The following is a 20,244-nucleotide window of genomic DNA, read 5'->3' as shown; positions in this document are numbered from 1 at the left end:
AGCCAAGACAGGTAGCAGGTCATGAGCCACTCCTCTCCTGGGGATGCCCCATGGCATGTTCCTGCCCCTTTCCATTCTCCATTTTTCAATGGAACAGTCTAGAAAGCTCACCTCAAAGGATGGGGGTGGGGAACCTGCTTTATCTTGTTCTGCATACCCCATTTTCTCCTACACAGCTCCAGAGGATCCTAGAGTTGATGCCAGCTCTCTGACGTTTCACATGAAGGTCCTTCTCTGCTTTGACTTCCTCTCTGAGCTCTTTCCATTCCACAGCTGTGCACATTGCCGTGCTCTGGTTGGGGAAGCCTCTAATTTTCCCCCAGCGGAAGTCTTGTGCACTGACATCAACCTCATTATCCCAAGCAGCTCTGAGGTGTGCACAAATGTGTTCTAATAAAAATTTACCATCCCTGATAAAATCATTACACCTTCAGTATTGGAATGGATTAAACATTATTCCCCAAATAATGACACTTCTGATGAGCTTTCTTGAGTTGGGGGAGGAGGAAGTTGGGTTAGAATGAGATAGTTAATGAGACAGTATAGGTGTATACTCTCTCCTCCCTGTCCAGTTAACAGATGTGGGAACTACAAGTTGCTCACTGCTTGTGAGGTGAAGTTGTATGGTTTCTGCTGTTTCCTTTTAATTTTACTTTGAAATATATTTTTAATAAGAAATGCATTGAGGATAAGCAAAGAATGTGTGAACACACCTATGCTGCTGATGAACAAGAATGCGATCACACCACTCCTCTGAGCAAAGTTAGCACATGTGTTAGTCAACTTTCCATTACTGTAACAAAATACCTGGGGTAAAGAGTAGAGGTTTATTTCAGTTCACAGTCTCAGAGGCTTCAATCCTTGGCCACATTGCTTTTGGGCAAGGCAGTACATCGTGGCAGAAAAGTATATGATGGAGAAAAATTTTCACCTTGTGGCCAAGACTAAAAAGGTCAGAAAGAAAGAGAATGGTGTCCTATGATCCCTTTCAAGTGCACACTCCAATAACCTGAAGACCTCCCAGTGAACCCCATCTCTTATCATTGCTACCACCTCTCAGTAATGCCAAACAGGGGACCAATCCTTTAACACATGGGTGTCTAAGAGATATTCAAGATCCAAACTATAGCAGCATGCTGGACAAATTTGAAGTCAGGCTGTTTATCCTTGTTTTTCCAGTATTATTTAGATTTGCTTCCATACATGAATCACAAGAAACACCAGCAGCTTGAATTCACAGATGTTCCTTTTCAACAAGGGAAGCCACCTGTAGCACTTGAGAATTGAGGCCACCCTACTAGATCTCTTGGTACTAATAATACTCAAAAATCTTTTAATTCTACACTTAGTAATTTTTTTTGGCAGTACCAAAGTTTGAACTCAGGGCCTCATGCTTGCTAAGCAGGCGCTCTATCTCTTGAGCCACTCCACCAGCCCTTTTTTTGTGTGTTGGGTATTTTCCAGATAGGATCTCACAAATTATTTGCCAGCAACTGACTTCAAACCACAGTCCTCTTGATCTCAGCCTCCCAAGTGAGATTACAAGCATGAGCCACCAGCCCCAGGCTAAATTTTGTAATTTTTTAATTTTTTGTTTAATTAATTTGTTTATTTGTGGTATTGGGGCTTGAACTCAGGGCCTCACACTTGCTAAGTAGATGTTTGAGCCACTCCTTGAGCTCTAAATTTTAAAATTTTTAATGAAAATGGTATTTATTCAAAACTATTTATTATGATATATGCTTAGTTATCTGTTGAATATGGAATTATCTTAATTCTAGTACTTCTCCATTTCTCAATGCTGTTTAAAAGAAAAAACAGTACTCTTTTTTAAAAATAATCAATATTCCAATCAATTCCTTAAGTAAATTTTAAGGTAATTTTCAAGAATATTAGCAACATTATTTTTTGTGCATGACTAGTTTTGAGATCTTTATATGGCTGCTTTACACAACACATGGATAAATGTATTTATGAATGTCACTGAAAAAAGATAGGCCATTTCTCTTATTTCCCCAAAGATTACTTGTATTTTCTCAAAATCTGAGTCTACTCATGAGATATATTATTATATTAAATGTATATTCGAATCTATAGTTTGGATGCTGACGTCACACATTATATGTTGTAATAGGCTCCCCTACCTAAATAATATGTCAAAGTCCAAACCCCCAATACCTATAAATATGACCTTATTTGGAAAGAGGGTCTTTGCAGATGTAATTAAGTGAAGGAGCGAGAGATTAACTAAATGAACCCTAAACCCAGCAACAAGTCCCTATAAGAGAAAAGAAGGAGAAACAGATACAAAGAGAAACACACAGAGAAAATTATGTGAGACACAGAAATTAAAAGAGTGACCATGGAAGGAGAGACTGGTGTAATGTGTCAACCAACCAAGGAGCCCTAGAATTGCCAGCAGCCACCAGAAACTAGAAGAGAGGCACGGAACAGATAATCCCAAGAGCTTTCGGAGGGAGCATGGCCCTGGAAACATCTTGACTTCAGACTTCTGGCCTCTAAGATTGTGAAAGAATAAAATTCTACTGTCTTAAACCACCAAGTTTGTAGTGATTTCTCAGGCAGTCCCAGTAATATATGAACACTAATATGGGTGTTCATTCCAGCTGGGTTTTAAGAGAGCCAAAGAGCAGCATCTCATTAGTGCCAGCCAAGTACATACACAGGGTATAAGCCAGAAGAGTTTACCAACAGTTGGGGCATGCCCAGTATGACCATCTTGTGGGTACTAAATGCCAGGTAAAGACAAGGCCTGGGCCAAACTCAGTGACAGAGAGAAAGAAATCTCCACTAGAGCCATCAATCAAAAAGAGTTCACAGTGCATATCATACTAGCTCTAGCAGAGGCCATCAACCCCTTCCTAGATAGTGCAAGAAAGTAAGTATTTTCAGTATGGTGAACCATCCTGCCTCTGACACAACTATTCAACTCTGTTGTAAGATGAAAGCAACATCTGGCTTGTAAAACTTATTTATATACTCTTGGGTGTGTAAACAGAGCAATTTAAAACAGGGCCTGGAACAGACACTTGTACAACCTTCTTCACTGCAGCATTATTACAACAGCCAAGAGACAGAAATCACTCAAGTGTCCATCAATGGATGAACAGATAAACAAAATGTGTATGTTCATGCAATTGGGATATTACTTAGAAAGGAATAAAATTCTGACACCAGGATGAACCTTGAAAACATCTACTAACATCTTAGTACAATGAAATAAGTCAGACACAAAGGGACAAAGATTCTGTGACTACACTTTCATGAAGTACCTAGAATAGGAAAGTCATGAGACAGAAAGGAGAGTGGAGATTACCAGTGACTGGTAGAAGAGGGAACAAGGAGTTACTGATAAATGGTACATAGCTTCTGCTTGGAGTGAAGCAAGTTTCCAAAGCAGAGTGTGCTGGTTATCCAACATGATGAATTCACTCAATAGACTGAACAGTTTTAAATGGCTAAAAGAATAAATTTTATATTAGGCATATTTTGCCGCAATAAAAAAAGGCTGCACTTAGCAAAAAAGAAAGAAAGGAAAAAGAACTTTATTTACAAAGATAGGGACTGGCCATAATTTGCCAAGTCTTGGTCTACAGTTTTCTACATTGAAGTGGCTCTTGGTGTAATAACTCCAGAATTATCCCAACATAGTAGATATAAGCTGGTGAGTGCTTTCCATGACCTCCACTGTCCTTGGTCATTGGACTGTGTTTTGACTTACAAATATACGCAAAAATTTGAAACATGGAGGAAGAGATATTTATATTGGCTTGTGTGAACTTAAGCCTCCACACTATGTGATTTGTACTATGCTCTGGGCCTAAGAAGAGAAAATGCCCTGTCCAGTACAGCGTGAAAGCCACTGGCATAGGAGGTTCAGTTCCTGCTCCCCGCATGGCCTAGTCACATCACTTCAGCTCTTTAGGCCTGTTTAATCAGATGAGACCACTTTGCTGGATCCATGATGTTCTGCAGCAGAAGAGCAGGAGAAGGCATTACACCATCTCATGCATGGTTGCTGCCATTATGAGTCATATTTCCATCCAGAAGAATAAACATCCTTATAGAAATGCACATGAAATATGAAGCTTGAAGTCATAATTCAACATAGAACAACCTGAAAACCTGTGCATGTTTATTAAGAAAAATAAATCATGATCATATTTTTAAAATGACTTTTCATGTGCTACGGTTACTTCTCGGGTATACTGTACCTTAACTGTGAATTTCTACTTCCTGTATGCACTTTTTTCCCAAATAGAAAGGGGTTAGAAGGCTAAAGAATGCAAACACACATCATGTCTGCAGAAATCATTTTTTAAAAGATCAAATGTAATTATTTTCTTTCAACATGGACAACTTTGAGATTTTCCACTGAAGCAGCCTTGAACACAGCCTCCAAGGTTGGCCAGTTACTCCTGACAAATACCATTTGGGCATGAGTGATGTTGTAAGTGAAATAAAACAGTGGGAGGAAAAAAAAAAAAAACAGAACATGATAAAAGGGATTTTTTTTGGTCTGGTGAGAACTTACTGTACGTTACACAATCACCAGGGAAGGCTCTGCTTCCTGCCAGTGATGGACCCCATGTGATCTGGAGTTCTAAGGTGACTTGTTTGACAGTTTTCATGTCCCTTAAAAGGGAGTCAGCTCTTTCTTCCCCCTCGCCAAGGAAAAAAATGTATATAAACAAAGGAAGGGACACCAGACCCTGTTCGCCATCATTCTGCCTGACATAAGCTAATGGGTGAAAACAATGCTATGAGATGGGCCCAGCCAGCACGCCCACAGCTGCCAGCAGCTCCACTTGCCTCGATATGTGAGCCGTGGGCATGTTAGAACCAGCTGCAGCTGCAGGAACCAAAGCCACAAGAAAGAGAAAGCCCAGCCCAGCCTGAGCTCAAAAGTGCACTTGTCTAGTCCACCCTGCACCCAAGCTTTCCCAAAGTTCCCTCCTTTTCTGAGATCTTCTGCCCCAGAACCCACAGTGCCTAAGACAAAGCAAAGACAAAGTCAGTTTCCCACCACTGCCCTTTCCAACATCCTTCCTTCCCTGTCCTGCTCTTTGAGACTCTGATGAAACTTGACTTTGGTGCTGCAAGGAATCAGAGAGCAGCCCCTAAATGGGTCCCACACACCAGGACTCACATCAGGTCTGTCTCCTTCCAGCTGGCGGCCATAGCAAGGAACAGACTTTGCCCACTGACTGGCTGAGCTGGTCTTTTCTCATCTATCAGGAGAGTAGTGTAGCTGTTGAGGACTCTGCAGCTACAGTTCCCTGAGATTGTTACATAAACACTATGGCCCAGGACTGAGAGCCCTGAAACCTTCCAGTCATGGTAAAACAAGTACCCACAACGGCTGTAGCTTCAGAACCACTCTGCTGCATGGGGATCTATTTCTCCCCAGTGTATGCAAAACTTGTAAATGTGTGATACGCAGAATGGGGGTCCACAGCCCAACTGCCCAGGGGCTCCCAGCATGCGGTGTGGGTGACGGTCCCACTGCCTCACCTAGCACTGCCAGAGGTCTTTGAGAACAGTCACACCCCTAAGTGAAAAGGGCAAAAGCACAGTCATTAATCAGCTATCTGGCCTCATGAATCCTCTGACCAGAGTCCAGGCCTGGTTCATTCTCTTTAGAGAAGCTGCCTTCAATGTACCTTGTGTCAAAGGTGAATGGATTCTGATGTCACACTGACTGGCCTAGGAGACTGGTATAGTTGTCCCTTGCCATCCATAGGAGGTTGGCTCCAGGACCCCCTGCAATGCCAAAACTCCATGGATGCTCAAGTCCCTTAGTTAAAATGGTATAGCATTTGCAAATAACCTATGCACATTCTCCCGTACACTGTAAATCAGCTCTAGATTACTTGTAATACCTGGCACTATGGAAGTAGTTGTTATACCATATTCTCTAGGGGATAACAACAAGATAAAAGCCTGTACCTATTCAACACAGATGCAATATTTTTTAAGTTGTTTTCCATCTAAGGTTAGTTGAATCTGCAGATTTGGAACTCATGGAAATAGAAGGCCAACTATAATGCACTGCCAAACTGCCTCTCTCCCTGGAGCCAACCACAGTCTAGCTTGCCTGGGCAGTGAGCATGGCAGGTTGTCTAATGCAGACTCTTGATTTGGTGGGTGGGGAGAGAGCCTGATTTTTTTTTTTTTTTTTTTTTGGTGATAGTGCAGGTTTTGAACTCAAGATTCAGTCTTGCTAAGCAGGTCCTCTATAGATTGAGCCACGCCTCCAGCCCTTTTTGTTCTGGTTATTTTGGAGATAGGGTCTCACTTTTTGCCCAGGCCAGCCTGGACCACCATTCTCCTATTTTATGCTTCCTGTTGTTGTTGGGATGACAGGCACACACCACCATGCCCAGCTTTTTTCCATTGAGATGGGGTCTTGCAAACATTTTTGTCTGGGCTGGTCGTGAACTGTGATCCTCCTGATCTCATCTCCCAAGTAGCTAGGACTATAGGCGGAAACCACGGTTGCCCAGCTAAGATTCTGCTTTCTAGCTGCCTCCAAACGCAGCTCCTGTTGTTGTCTGCAGAGTACTCTTTGAGGAATGGATCTCTGAAGCAACCAACCCCAATAAAAGATGCTGAACATGCTCACTGTGCTTCCTGGAAACACTTCTGGCAGCAGAGGCCTCTTCTAATAAACTACAACAGAAGACAGAGCCTTAGCACTTACTACTACCAGTATTTTGTTCCTACTGGTATCAGAAAAACTGCCTCCAAGTACAGACAGAACATTCCTGTCTTGAAAAATTCCTGCCAGTGGTTGTATCCAGGTTAGCCACAGTCCCCAACTCAGGCTACGTGATTGATACCTGCTCTGAAAGTTGAACCACAGCAATTAAAAAACACTTGTTATTCTAACCTGAATGCTCTTAAGCAATATCTGAATCACAAACACATAACATATCATCAGTAAGGCGACTCCAATCAGATAAATAGTAATTTATAGTTTTTTCGACTATCCCAATTAAAAATCAAAACAAAATTTCAACATTGTGAAAGGGCCTCATCCAGTGCTGTTGCTAGCCCTCTGCAGATCAACGTGCCAAACAGAAAACAAACTTGCACTCCAGACAAAGCCAGACTGAGTAAGATAGCAAGGGGTAGGAGAGGGACAGGGGGGAGAAACAATGATAGGAGCTTCCTGGTCTGCAAGTTCAATTCATCAAGATATAAAAACAGGTAACCAAGGCCTGAAAAAGTCCAGCAAACCAAAGGAATCACTTCAAATGAGGCCACCAGTGTAAAGTCAGTGTGATGTGGTTCCAAGTCAGCCCACACTGGGGTCTGCAGTCTGTCAGCTGCCTTTGGACCGAGGAGCCAAGGGCACCCTGAGGATTGTTCTCTCCACCTTGAAGCTCTGTCCTCAGATCAAACCCGTACATCTAAAAATGGCTGGGCCAGCCCTCCCACCTGTCAGCAGAAATGGATTCTTTCCAGTCATCCATAAAATGCTCCTTTCATATTCTAGAAACATCTGGCAGATGAGGAGCTATGTGTTGTGGGACTTTGTGTGGGTGGTCAATTTTAACTCCTTAAAACCTACTCTTCCTCTTTTTGTTTACCTGCTATCTTAGCTATCTTTAACAGATAGCTATGACAGAAGTTAAAATCTGCTACCTGGTATGAGAAGCTCTTCCCTTCTCAAAAGTGCTAAATATATCCATTTACTTATGTCTTGTCTGTAGGCAAGCAGGGTGGGCCCTGAGTCTCATTGTCTGTTACTCCTCTGCCATGACCACCAAGCCACCCCTGCCTCACCTGGGGTGGCCCCTTTCTCAGCAGTTATCGCCTCGAACTAATGTTTATCCGCCTATCTCTCACGCAAGGAGATGCAACTTCCCAAAAGAAAATATGAACATCTGCATCTTACACCAACATGAAGCTGCTTTGACCTTGTTGGGATCCTCCTAGTATTTGAAAAAAACAACTTGTTGCCCTAGTTCATGAAGCTGCAATACCCAAATCTGCTCAGTGGTCCTCTCATGCCACCTAGTGTACAAAGATGAAAGTAGCCCAAGGACACAGCAAAGTCCTATAGAATGGAGTCCAGGAGATCACCTGATACTAGACATCAACTAAAATACTACAGTGTGGTTTGTTTTAAAGGAGAACCATGAAAAGAACTAAAATGTATTGATCACCTGCTGTGGCCTGGGCACTTATATTTAACTGCATTTACTGAAATAAGTAATGCATCTGGATTTGTCTGTATACAACACCAATTAATACTATATAAAGATTATTTATGCAATATGAATTTGCATAGTATAGGTCAATGGACATTTTCAATCCTGATTTCCAAAACTATTGTACTTGAAGGCTTTTGACGCCTTAATGTTCCAGTTGGGAAAAGTTAGGGCAGCATCTCAGAGGCTGGGAGAGGGAGACTCAAACAGCAGTCACCTGGGGAGCTTTAACTCCCCCCGACTTCCCATGCCCTGACACACCCCAAACCAATTAAGTCAGACCCATAGGGGAAGGGCCTCGGGCCTAGGAGATTTCAAAATTCCACATGTGATTCCAATGTACAGCTAAGGCTTAGAAGCAAAGATACTCAGTAATACAGGTCTCTGACCAACACAAGAAGCCACCTCCTATGCTGCTGGCCCTGAACACTCCCCTTGGGCTTGATCTGCTTCCCCAGTGACCTTGTGAATTCCATTTTATTGTAAAGCAGCTTAAATTCTCCCTTTTTTACAGGGACAAGGTTGAAGTGGAATTTACTGTCCCAAAAATTGCTGAGTAGGCTCCAGGCAGTCCTGGCCTTTAACTTATCTTCTGAGTCTAAATTGGAGAGAATATTCAAGCTCTGAACAGTTTCCCTGGCACCAGGAGAAAGCTCTCAAATGCTAATTGCCATATGGGCCTAAATAGGAAGGGACATCTAAGTGAACAGGATATCCCCTCCCCAGAACAAGTGCCTTTCAGGGTCACTTACCCCTTCTCGGTTCCCTGATTTATGAGATGTGGCTAGTCTCGGATGAGGATGGGGCTGTAAAAGTGACATGGTGCCATTCAAGTGGGGCTGCAAGGACAGAGCTTAGCCCACACAGACTTTGGAGCTGGCCTTTCTTTTCCCTACAGCCCAGCTCTCTGAGCTCAATCCCTTCACACTGGCGTTCACAGACAGGTCAGTAAAGTTGCTTGTTACACTGCAAAAACACAACAAAGCAAACTGCTTTAAGATGGTGGTGCCCATCCTGTACCACGTCTTCCAAGGCAGAAAGAGGCATCAGTGACAAACCACAAACTTGAACTCTCACCAAACATTTCTGCATTCTGAGCTCAGTTTTATCATGTGGAGCATGATTCTATCATTTGGGGAGCTCCTTCAGGAGGGTATCTGGATCGTACAGTCTGGAAGGAGGATGCAGAAGAGGGGAAAGATCATTGGGGCTGGCAAAAAATAATGGGTTCCGATTATTAATCCATAAGCATATTTCTCCACCTCTCAGGGCAGTAGATCATTTCAAGAACCCCTTTAACTCCAATCTTCTGATGCCAAATGTACTGAGAGAATCGGCTTCAGGATTCACATGATACCTCTCAGGTCAGATCACACAATCAAACTAAGATCAAGTTTGCTACATATCAAGAGCTCACAAAAGTACTTACTGAAAAACTGGGGGGGGGGGTCCTCCTTTGGAATCTCCACATCAGTGGTTTGCAAATTTAGCTTGGGAGCAACTTGGAACTCCACCATCCTGAACCAGAGATTCTGATTCTATGGGCCTACCTAGGCTCCTGTAACCTGGCTATTTCTGATGGGAGGACATAACCACAATAAAGGCTCCAGCTGCCTGAAAGGGGAACCTCACCCCCAGTACATGTAGCTCTGCACTTATCAGCGTATTCTAGGCACATGATTCCCTGCTCTCAGTTTGTTTTCCATTTCTAGAAAATGTAACAATTCTTTCTCTCTCCCCCAAAAAGGTGGTCATTTTTGAGTCTCTGCTTATCCAAAGTAGGCCAAGAGTATGCAAACAGGAAAGCACTTCAAAATGCCCATCTGTAACCATCACAGCCCTCTAAAGTTTCTCCTCAAGCTGGCCAATCCTGCCACACTTTGATTTTATACAGTGGTTAGGTGGCGTCCTAAGCCCAAGTTCTGTCTTTGGAGTGTGACACCAAGAGCATGAAATTGGAATCCTAACTCCGCCATTCAGCTGCTGACATCAGCAATAACTTTACCTCTCTGAATGCTTATTTCCACATTTAGAAAATCAGGAGAATAAAGAGGGAGTAAGAGTGGGTAATGGAGGGTTAATAGGACCAAAGAACATTATATGCATGTATGAAAATGTCACAATGAAACCTATTACTTTGTACAATATATTATATGCTAATAAAAATGTTTTTTAAAATCAGGAAGAAACTGCCTCAACCATCATGAGGCCTAACAAGGTGATTACTGCAACATTGGAACATGGACCTAACATTGCTAGGATTTCACCATGATCGCCAGAGTGACAAACTGAACCTTCCCAAACCATCCTAAATGTGACAAAAGGGATATCAATTTCAATTAGTACCAGCCTTACTTTTAATAAAGTTTTACTGAGATACAATTTATGTACCATAAAACTCATCAAGTGCACAATTTACAGATTTTAGTAGTTTCAGGGATGCACAACCTTCACTACTGTACATTTTAGAACATTTTCAACATTTTCAGAAACCCTGTACTCTTTATCTATCAACCTCCATTTGCTACATCATTACCTCTCCCCCCAGTCCTATGCAAGCACTAACATACTTCTATCTCTGGAGATGCACCTCAACTGGACATTTCATAGAAAAGAAATTATACATGATCTTCGGTGATGAGATTTTTCATTTGGCATACATCTAAGGTTCACCCTTCTTGTAGCATGTATCAGTACTTCAGTCTTTTCTGTGGCTGAGTAACATTGTACTTTATGGATACAACACATCTTGCTTATCCAATCATCCAATGGACATTGGGGCTTTTAACTTTTATGAATAATGCTGCTTGTGAACATTTGTGAACAGTTTTTATGTAGATATTTTTTCAATTCAATTTCTTGGGTATACACAAGCTAAGAAATACACATCAAGTGGCAATACTGGGTCAACAAGGTAGCCCTGTTTATCCTTTAGAAGAACTGCCCAACTGCCCAACGCAGATGCATCATTTTACATCCTACTGGTTACAGCGGTGTACGAGGGCTCTAATTTCTCCACGCCCTGGACAACACTTATCATCTACTCTTTTGATTACAGCCATCCTTTGTGGACACAAAGTGGTCATCTTAACATTTTTGCTACATAAATTCTACTATTCTGTGATCAGGTTTTTTTGTTTTTTAACTTACAGTCCAATGTTTTAAAATGACACAAAACAGAAGGGAATTAAGGTTATAGCAAATATTAAAGTTACAGAAAAAGACAGAGAAATGTCCTGTGAACCATAAGATCAGCATCAGGATGGCACTGGCATGCTGTGTATGGTATGCTGGGGTCTGGTATGTGTGGGACACTGTCCATGGAGGACAGTGGCATTATAATATTGTGTGGGGGACACTAACAAAACTGTAGAAAAGTGCATAAAGCACTTTTTTTTTTTCTCAACACTGTAGTTTGAGCTCAGAGACTGCTGCTTGCTAGGCAGGTGCTCTACTGCTTGAGCCATGCTTCCAATTCTTTTTGCTCTGGTTATTCTGGAGATAGGGTCTCCCTCATTGCAAAGGCCTGGACCACGATCATCCCATTATAAGCTTCCTGCCATAGCTGGGCTGACAGGTATGGGCCACCACACCCAGCTTGTTTCTGTGGAGATGGGGTCTCACAAACTGTTTTACCCAGGCTGGCCTGGAACAAGGATCCTCCTGATCTCAGCCTCATGTGAAGCTTGGGAAGACAGGCACGAGCCACTCACCCAGTTCCTCCTAACATTCTTATTCCCTTCAGGTCACATGTGTCTTTCTAAGTCTTTAAAGGAAGTTCTTTTCCAAGTGATCCCCATGTGGCATTCCTGACAAACTTCCAATGTTCAACTGTCAGCCAACATATCAACACTTGACCTGTTATACTTCCAACCTCAGGACAAAATCTGCCTCCCAAAATTAATCTGTCACACAGGATACAGCTGTTTACCAGCTGAGGAGTTAAAGTAAATTCCCAACTTCTGTACCTTGATGGCTTCTGAAGGTGGTATCCAGGTGCTTCAGTGAGAAACCACTTCCAGGGAACTGCAGCTCATGTTTCTAAAAGGTCACTGCCAGTTTTTGCCTTCAGGCAGAAGCACTTAAAGGCCCCAGTCGGAGAAAGACCTCTGTTGTTTACAGCTTGAAGGATTACAGAAGAATGTTTCAAATCATCCTGAACTTTTTGGTGTCTGTCCCTGCAGGCTAACTCAGCAGTTGGAAGTTTACCACCCACAAACTCAATAACCAGATACCCACAGGAGTGACAAAGCTTGAAAACCTCGGGTATACCTAAGGCACCAGCAAAGAAAAAAACAAAAAGAAAGAAAAATTATGTCTTAGGAATGCTTGCAGAGGGTGGTGGTCACTCAAAAATAAAAGTGGAAAATAGTGCCACTGGGTAAAAGAGCACTGGTCCTCCCTATGTGGGGAATGACATAGGAACCTTGATTGTGGTTTTATAAGATAACATCAAGAAGACAGGGCTTGCCTGGACACAATGATTTTACCTTGAAACCAACAGACTGGCCTACCAGGAGTCAGATTTCTTGCCGGGGGTCTATGATGTCATGTATATACCAAGAATTGTCTAAATGAGAGGCATATATTACCATTCTTCAAAAAATGTAGATGAGTCATAGATGATAAAATAATAAACATTTGTAAATGTGTCTGAATTGCTGCTTTTGTCACTGTATTTTTTCTAAGCACTGGATAAGTAAACCCACAATTATCATGGGATGTCTGTGAAGTTTTCGATGTTCAAGGAACTTTCACTTTGAAAGGTGTAAAGGAATTAACACATTTCGGTCTTAAAGGTCTCTTAGTAGAAGACAAGACAAAGAAATTCTGGAATAGCACAGGAGATAACAAATGATGGTCTACCACTTATCTTTATAAATAAAGTTTTATTGGAAAAGCAATGTGATTTGCTTCTCTATTGCACAGGTTGCTTTGACAAAGACCACATGATCCAGGAAGCTTAAAATATTTACTATTTGGCTCTCTACAGAAAGAGTTTCCTGACTTCCAGTTACACTACTAAAAAAACAAAACCAACATAAACTATATATATATATATATATAAATGAGAAAAGATGCTCAAGAAATCATACTGATTTAAACTCTGCCCCCAACCAAAGTGGAAGCCATTCACTTGATTTTATTGAGCTCCCAATGAGAAAGGAATTGGAGCTCTGGGAAGGAAGGAACACAAGAAGGAAAGGAGAAAGATTCTGGGGAGCAGCAGGGTCTGCACAGGGCATCCCTGAACAAGCCACTCCCAAATCTCTTTGAGTCTTAACCCCATTACTTACTTTGGGGTGGGGGAGTCCCCCAGGCCACAGAGTGCTCAAGCATTCTGAAAGGTATGCCCCCTTTTCTGTACCCTGTGTCTGAGAAAGAAGAAAATAAACCAAAAGATACAGACCAAAGTGTTATAATTGCTTTAGGTTGCGAAGTAGCTTTAATTGTCCTACACTGTCCCCAGAATCCAGCAGACATACCCACTGAAGCATTGTCGTACAAGATGGGCTCCTGAGTGGAAAGTCCTGCCCAGGAAAGATGTGAGAACAAAGCTGAAAGAATGATATGACTAAGTCAATCTTTGTGACTACTAATTAATCATTAGCAAGCCCTGCTTTGGCATACAAGAGGCCATGAGCAGGACTAGGGAATTTCTGTCCTCCTGAAGACCCCAAGGGCACAGCCAAAAGGCTCCTCAACACCCACCTCAGCACATCCACACAGGGAAAGCCTGAGCAACCCAGTTAGAGCCCAGAATTGCCTCACGATCCCCCACACCACCACCAAAGTCACCTGTGGCAAACTTGTCCTTTAACCCCATGGTATCAGAGCATCTTAAAAGAACTTCTCCCTTTTTAACAGTTGCTGAGTAATATAAGAAGAAAAGCATGGAGTGAAGCAGACCAGAGGAGTCCAGGCTGGTTACGGCTCCTTCACAGCCTCCCTCTCTCCCACAGTTCAGTACTTCCCTTCTACTTCCTTCCCAACTGTTATTTATTTTGTAAAGTATGAGAAGTGCCACTCAGATGGTCCATGAGTCTTCACTCACAGCTCCCTAATTCCCAGAAACTCGGCTGCCCCCTACATTCTTTGTGCATTTTACTACTTTTTTTTTTTTTTGAGTGGCACTGGAGTTTGAACTCAGAGCCTCATGCTTGCTAGGCAGGCACTCTACCACTTAAGCCATTCCACCGGCGCCCCTTGCAAATATTCTTCCCTGTCCTGGAAGCAACCAACACTCTGTCCCATGAAGACACTTAAAAGTTCAGTATTTGTAGAAAAAGCAAAATGAAAGCATTAAGTACATAGTTGCTTAACAGAAACCAATCAACAACTGAAATGATTCTATATAAATCATTTAATCAGTTTAAACTGACCTTAGATCAAAAATGCTTAAATTAGCCAGGCTCACACCGGTAATCCTACCTACTTGGGAAGGGATGGATGGGAGGACTGTGGTTCCAGGCTAACCACAAACAAAAAGTTTGCAAAACCCCATCTCAACCACTAACTGGGCACAATGGCACATGCCTGTCATCCCAAGCTGCACAGGAGGCTAAGATCAAGTGAATAACAGTTCCAGGCCAGCCTCAGCAAAAAAGGAGACTATATCTCTAAATAACCAGAGCAAAAAGGGCTAGAGGCATGGCTCAAGCGATAGAGAGCCTGCTTAGCAAGGCTAAGTTCAAATCACTGAGTTCAAATCCCAATAATGCATAAATAAATGCATAAGTCACACACCATAGGAGGTGGTCAAATGCATCCCAGTGAAGTCAGGGAAAAGGGGTTTGCAAACTGTTTAGGATCTCAGCAGAGGTCTGGAGAATTTTCAGCTCTTCCATCCACAATGTCTCCACCAAAATGAGTTGATTTATCAAAGAGACTTTTTCTTTCTTCATATCAGAAACCTGGAAGGTATTTTTAAATTATTTTTAATGTAGTTAAACATACTTTAGCCATTTTTAGGTATACAGTTCAGTGGCTCTAAGTACATTCAAGCTGCTGTATAACCATCACTATTCAGCTCCAAAAATTTTTTTATCACCCCAAACAAATTTGTAACTAATTAACTAATAGCCCTATTCTCCTGCCCCCAATCTCCTAAGAACCTGTACTCTGCTCTCTGTCTGTATGAGTACGCCTGTTCTGGTGCCTTATAAAAATGGACCTGTATAAAATTTGTGCTTTTGTGTCTGTCCTATTTCATTTAACACAATGTCTTCAAGGTTCATTAAAATCACTTAGTTTAATCTCACTCATGTTTTCATATAAATGAGCTGATTTCTGATTTAATTACAACATTTACTAAATTAAAGCATAAAAGTGAAAAAATACTTGAAAAGTTATTACTAAGAAATCATGCAATAATTTTTACCTGTTTAAAGATGAAGATATGAAATCAATCAAATTATCCAAAAATAGGTGAATTGATAAAGAAAATGTGGTATACATACACAGTGAACCAGTCTTCAAAAACCAAAAAAGAAGGACTGAGTGTGAGGCTCTGGGTTCTATTCCCAGTACCATAAAACAGAGGCAGGGGAAGTAGGGAGAGCCTATCACTTGTGACAACACGGATGAACCTGGAGTACCTTATGTTAAATGATATAAAATGGGCACAGAAAGTAAAAAAATTACATGTGCTCATTGATATATGGAGTGTAAAAAAGTTGAACTCATAAAAACAGAGCACAGAATGGTGCTACCAGAACTGGGGACGGAGAAGGGATTAGGGAGATGTTGTCCAAATGACACAAGGAAGAACAAGTTCAAGAGATCTATTATACCATGATGACTACAGTAAATAACAATATGCATAATATACACTTAAAAATTGCTAAGTAGATTTGAAAGGTTCTCACAACAAAAATAAAGTATAAGAGGTAATGCATATGATAGCTAAACCATTCCACGACATCTATATGTATATACATACATATAGCAACACATTACAATGTACGCAATAAACATACACTATTTTCACTTATAAGTAAAAAGAAGAAACCTTTAAAGGTGTAGGTATTTCAAGACAGTTAGTGATAGATTACAACAACATCATTTATTAAGTTACTAAATAGTACTCATAACTGCATTACCCCTAACAACACATAAAGGAACTTCATAGAAAAAGATGTAATATTCTAGAAACAAACCTTTTGAAGCACAGCAGAAGTCTCCTCTATGAAATAATTGCATATTTTCTGGGCTAGGTCCAAACTTGTCTTCTCATTTGTATCTGAAATTACTTCTCCAAGAAGTACTCTCTTCCAGCACATACTAGAACCAAAACATCCAATAAGATCCAGAATGTCTGCAGACTCTTGAAAAACAAAGACTACAGACACAAACTCCTCTATTATTCCAGAAGTACAATGAACTCATTCCACAAGCAGACTCCCTAAAACTTCCATAGCATTTGCTGCTCCTACGTGGAAGCAACAAGGAATATAGGAGTTAACTCAATTAAAAAAAAAAAAGGGAATTGATTACTCTTTGCAGTGAAATGAGTTTTATTGTCATTGCAAGCCTGTAACTGGAGTCAAACCTGGCAGCCAGGGGAATAAAGCAAAAGAGGAAGGAAGAGACAGGCACAAAGCCCACGCCAGAGGCACCAGCAGCTCAGGCACCGGAGTTTCCTTCACTTCAGATGACAATCTTTCCTAAAAGACGGCAACCTGGATGGTGGTGTGGCTCAAGCCCAGACTTCAAACCCCACCACCACCAAAAAACAAATAAATAAATAAAAGTGACAACCTGGAACACATTTCACAAAGAAAAATGCTTTACATAAGAAAGGAGGAGCTGACAGTCTAAGCCTCTCTCTACATGAGCTCACTCCACTTCTACACCATCCAGCTTGGGAGGATATGTGGAACTCCAGTGTCAGGTGAGGCCACTTTTTGTAGGTAGAAGAGTGTAGATGTGTTAGAAAAGACACCAGGGAGCCAAAGCAGGACTCTGAGCCAGAAAGAAGGAGGGCCACAGAAGAGAAGGTAAGATTGCCACTGCAACACAGGAGTGGAAGTAAACACAAGCCAGTCAAGAATTCCCAACATCTGGCAGGACACAATAGAGAACAGACTTAAAAAGACTTCAGGGTCAGAGACATGAATGAAACCTCAGGAACAGATTAGCTCTCATGAAAGAAAGCAGAACATTACCATGTGGCTGGCACAGTGTTTCACTCACAACCATTATCTAATTTAATCTTCACAATTACTCACAGCGAAAGCATTGCTATCCCCACGTTAGACTCAAAGAAAATGAGAACGGGAAAGTTGGAGACCTCAGCCTGAGAGACAAAGCTAATGAGGGAGAAATGGCATGCAAACAACTATCAGCAGAATCCCAACCTCAGGCTGTTCCTGCCACCACTCACACAGTTAGACGTGGCTCAAAGGGAAGAAAGAGCCCTAGGGATAACCTCTGAGAAACAACGAGCTGCTTTACTTAATTTTAGACTGGAGTGCTTGAAAAGGACTCAAACACACCTTGTTCCCACAGGGATGTAAAGATGCCTGCATGGGTCCATACAAAATAAAATGAGCCAGGTGCCAATGGCTCATCTCTCTAATTCTGGCTACTTAGGAGGCTGAGATTAGGAGGATTGCAGTTCTGAAGCCAGCTAGGGCATATAGTTCAAGAGCTACCATCTCCAAAAATAACCACAGAGAAAAAATGAACGGGAGGTATGGATCAAGCGGTACAGCACCTGCTTTGCAAGTGCAAAGGCCTGAGTTTAAACCCCAATTCCACCCATCCAAAAAAAAAAATAAAATGAAATGTAAGATGAATAAATGGGGAGACCAAGACAAAGAAAAGTGAGAGGAGAAAAGATTAGACACATCCAGGAAAGACTGTGTAAGTCACATGCTGATCATTTGAACCACAAATTTGCCTGAGTTTTCTAGTGAACGATAAGAAGGACACATATCTGTTTCAGAACTCACAAGTCTGTAAGATCAAAACACTCATCTGCTGAGAGTGAACATTTCTACAGTTGAGCCCTGAACAACTCAGCATTGGGGGGCACTGACCAACCCTCCATACAGTTGAAAATCTAAGCATAGCTTTTGACTCCCCCAAAAACTCAGTGACTAACAATATCCTATCCACTTGGAGCCTTGAGATTGACATAAACAGTGTAGTTCATTAATAAATATTTTCCATGTTATGTGTGAAACACAGTGAAAAACAAGAGAGCCAGGGCAAATGCTTTTTACTGCATTTCCCAGGTTCCTAGAGACAATGGCTCAGGGGGAGATAATCAGCCTTACCTGGCATTTTAAGCACCTACAATTCTCAGAAGAATCTTAGAAGATGGCTACAGAGTTATTATAGCAGTACATTATGTACTACAGTTAAGCCTTTAGTTGTAAAGTAATACTTATCTTTATATTTGTTTAATGTCTCTTGACTGTGAATGGTAGCATCGACCTTCTGAAAGGGTATGCAAAACTTTTTATAAATTATACATTTTTATAATAAATTTTGCATATGCTATAAGGCAAATAATAGACTACTATCTATACATATTTTATGCCTTTATGATACACCTAATATTTTCTTAAATTTTTCAATACTTCTAGACTATTTGGTTCATCTTCATGTTTTCTCAAACTGTGACAAAAAAAAAATCCAGCAGTGCACGTACAGAGTACAAAACTACATTATCCAAAAGCCAACTGCATTTCTGTTGTTGAGAACAGGGAAAACTGTTACTTCCCAAGTTCCTACAGTAAAAGAAGTAAGTCATATTATGAACAACACACACACATCACTGAGTCACCAGACTACTTGCACACACTGTGCTCAGGGCTACTTCTAAGCATTACCTCATTTAATCCTCCCAATGATGGGGGCTGGGCCTCACAATCTTAAGGAAGTCCTTCTACCATACTGGACAGCAGCAAGATGGTTGCTCTCCTAACCAGGGCCAGGCTGGAGGAACCCACAGCAATATGTGCTAACAGCCAGCCACAGAAAAGGGGGACTAATGGCTCACCAAGAATATTAAGAGGCCTGAATATTCATCCACTCTAGAGGTTCTTCTACCTGCTTTCTCATTGGAAAGTTCTAGGGTCTCCTTCAGCAGGGCTTTTATACCTGCCCCAGGACAAGACCAGAGGGACCTGGTTTAGGAGCTCTACTTGCTCCTAGGAAAACCTATCTACTCAGACACATGCCCTGAACAGTGCCAACGATCCCATTTTTAAAAGGTATTTACCCTGAACAATAAGGACCAGGTCACCAGGGGAAAAAAATCTGAGTAGAGACTGAAAAATTCCCAGAGCATATATCCTGATTATGAACCTACAAACAGAATTCCAGAAAAGGTCAGGACATAGAAGTAAAACACACCCAAACTTATGTCCAGATTGTTGCTACAGCTTCAGATGAACATATGTGGAACTTACAATTTTTCAGTTTCCAGACATAACAACTTAAGAGCTGTGAGTAGCCTCCAAGATGGTCCATCCCATCCAAATGTCAAATTTCTAAAGAAGAAAAAACAAAAATGACAAATCTGTCATTTCATTATTTCATAACACCATCACAAATGCCTGAAAGGTGAAACTTTTTTTAATTGATGCCACAAAACATTACATAACCTTCTTTGTCAAACAGAGAAGAAAAAAATACCTCTACAAATACTTAAGAATAAAGTCTAAGTAATACAAAATTCTGTTTGTTTTTTCTAAAGTAAAAAACTATTTCCAATTTCAGTAAGAGGCTGGACTTGGTTGAGAAGATGACAGTAAGAGGACATGAAACATAATTCACAGTGAGGTAAACTAGGAAGAATTTGTGTATTCTGGGGATCAAACAAATGGGCACTCCTACCCCAGATTGCTCGCACACTGTTGCTGGATTATTTAAAACCTGGTTTCAGTCAGAAAAGAAAAAAAAAGGTAAGGGACAGAGTGAGCTATGTCTATCTCATTTGACTGGAATCCCAAAAGCCTGTACCTACCCAAGACCCTATATCATGATGCCA

General features: G+C 41.3%; 1 protein-coding gene across 36 annotated transcripts in view; it reads right to left on the bottom strand.

Annotated features, from left to right (window-relative positions):
- Nucleotides 1-20,244, bottom strand: part of Setd4 (SET domain containing 4) — a 102,787-nt gene that overhangs the window by 36,045 nt on the left and 46,498 nt on the right. For 18 of the 36 annotated variants that reach the window (XM_074072704.1, XM_074072697.1, XM_074072707.1 and 15 more), the window contains 3 exons: nucleotides 19,664-19,744; nucleotides 16,400-16,523; nucleotides 14,237-15,154 (listed from right to left, as the gene is read on the bottom strand). In XM_074072704.1, coding sequence (XP_073928805.1) covers nucleotides 15,020-15,154; nucleotides 16,400-16,523; nucleotides 19,664-19,744 — 340 coding nt within the window. In that variant the 3' untranslated portion in view covers nucleotides 14,237-15,019. The other 18 variants (XR_012447864.1, XM_074072696.1, XM_074072699.1 and 15 more) reach the window with 16 other exon arrangements.

The sequence above is a fragment of the Castor canadensis genome, chromosome 5 (genome assembly GCF_047511655.1).
Source record: "Castor canadensis chromosome 5, mCasCan1.hap1v2, whole genome shotgun sequence".
NCBI lineage: Eukaryota > Metazoa > Chordata > Mammalia > Rodentia > Castoridae > Castor > Castor canadensis.
Note: the sequence above shows the minus strand (reverse complement) of the source record. Positions and strands in the feature narration are given on the sequence as shown.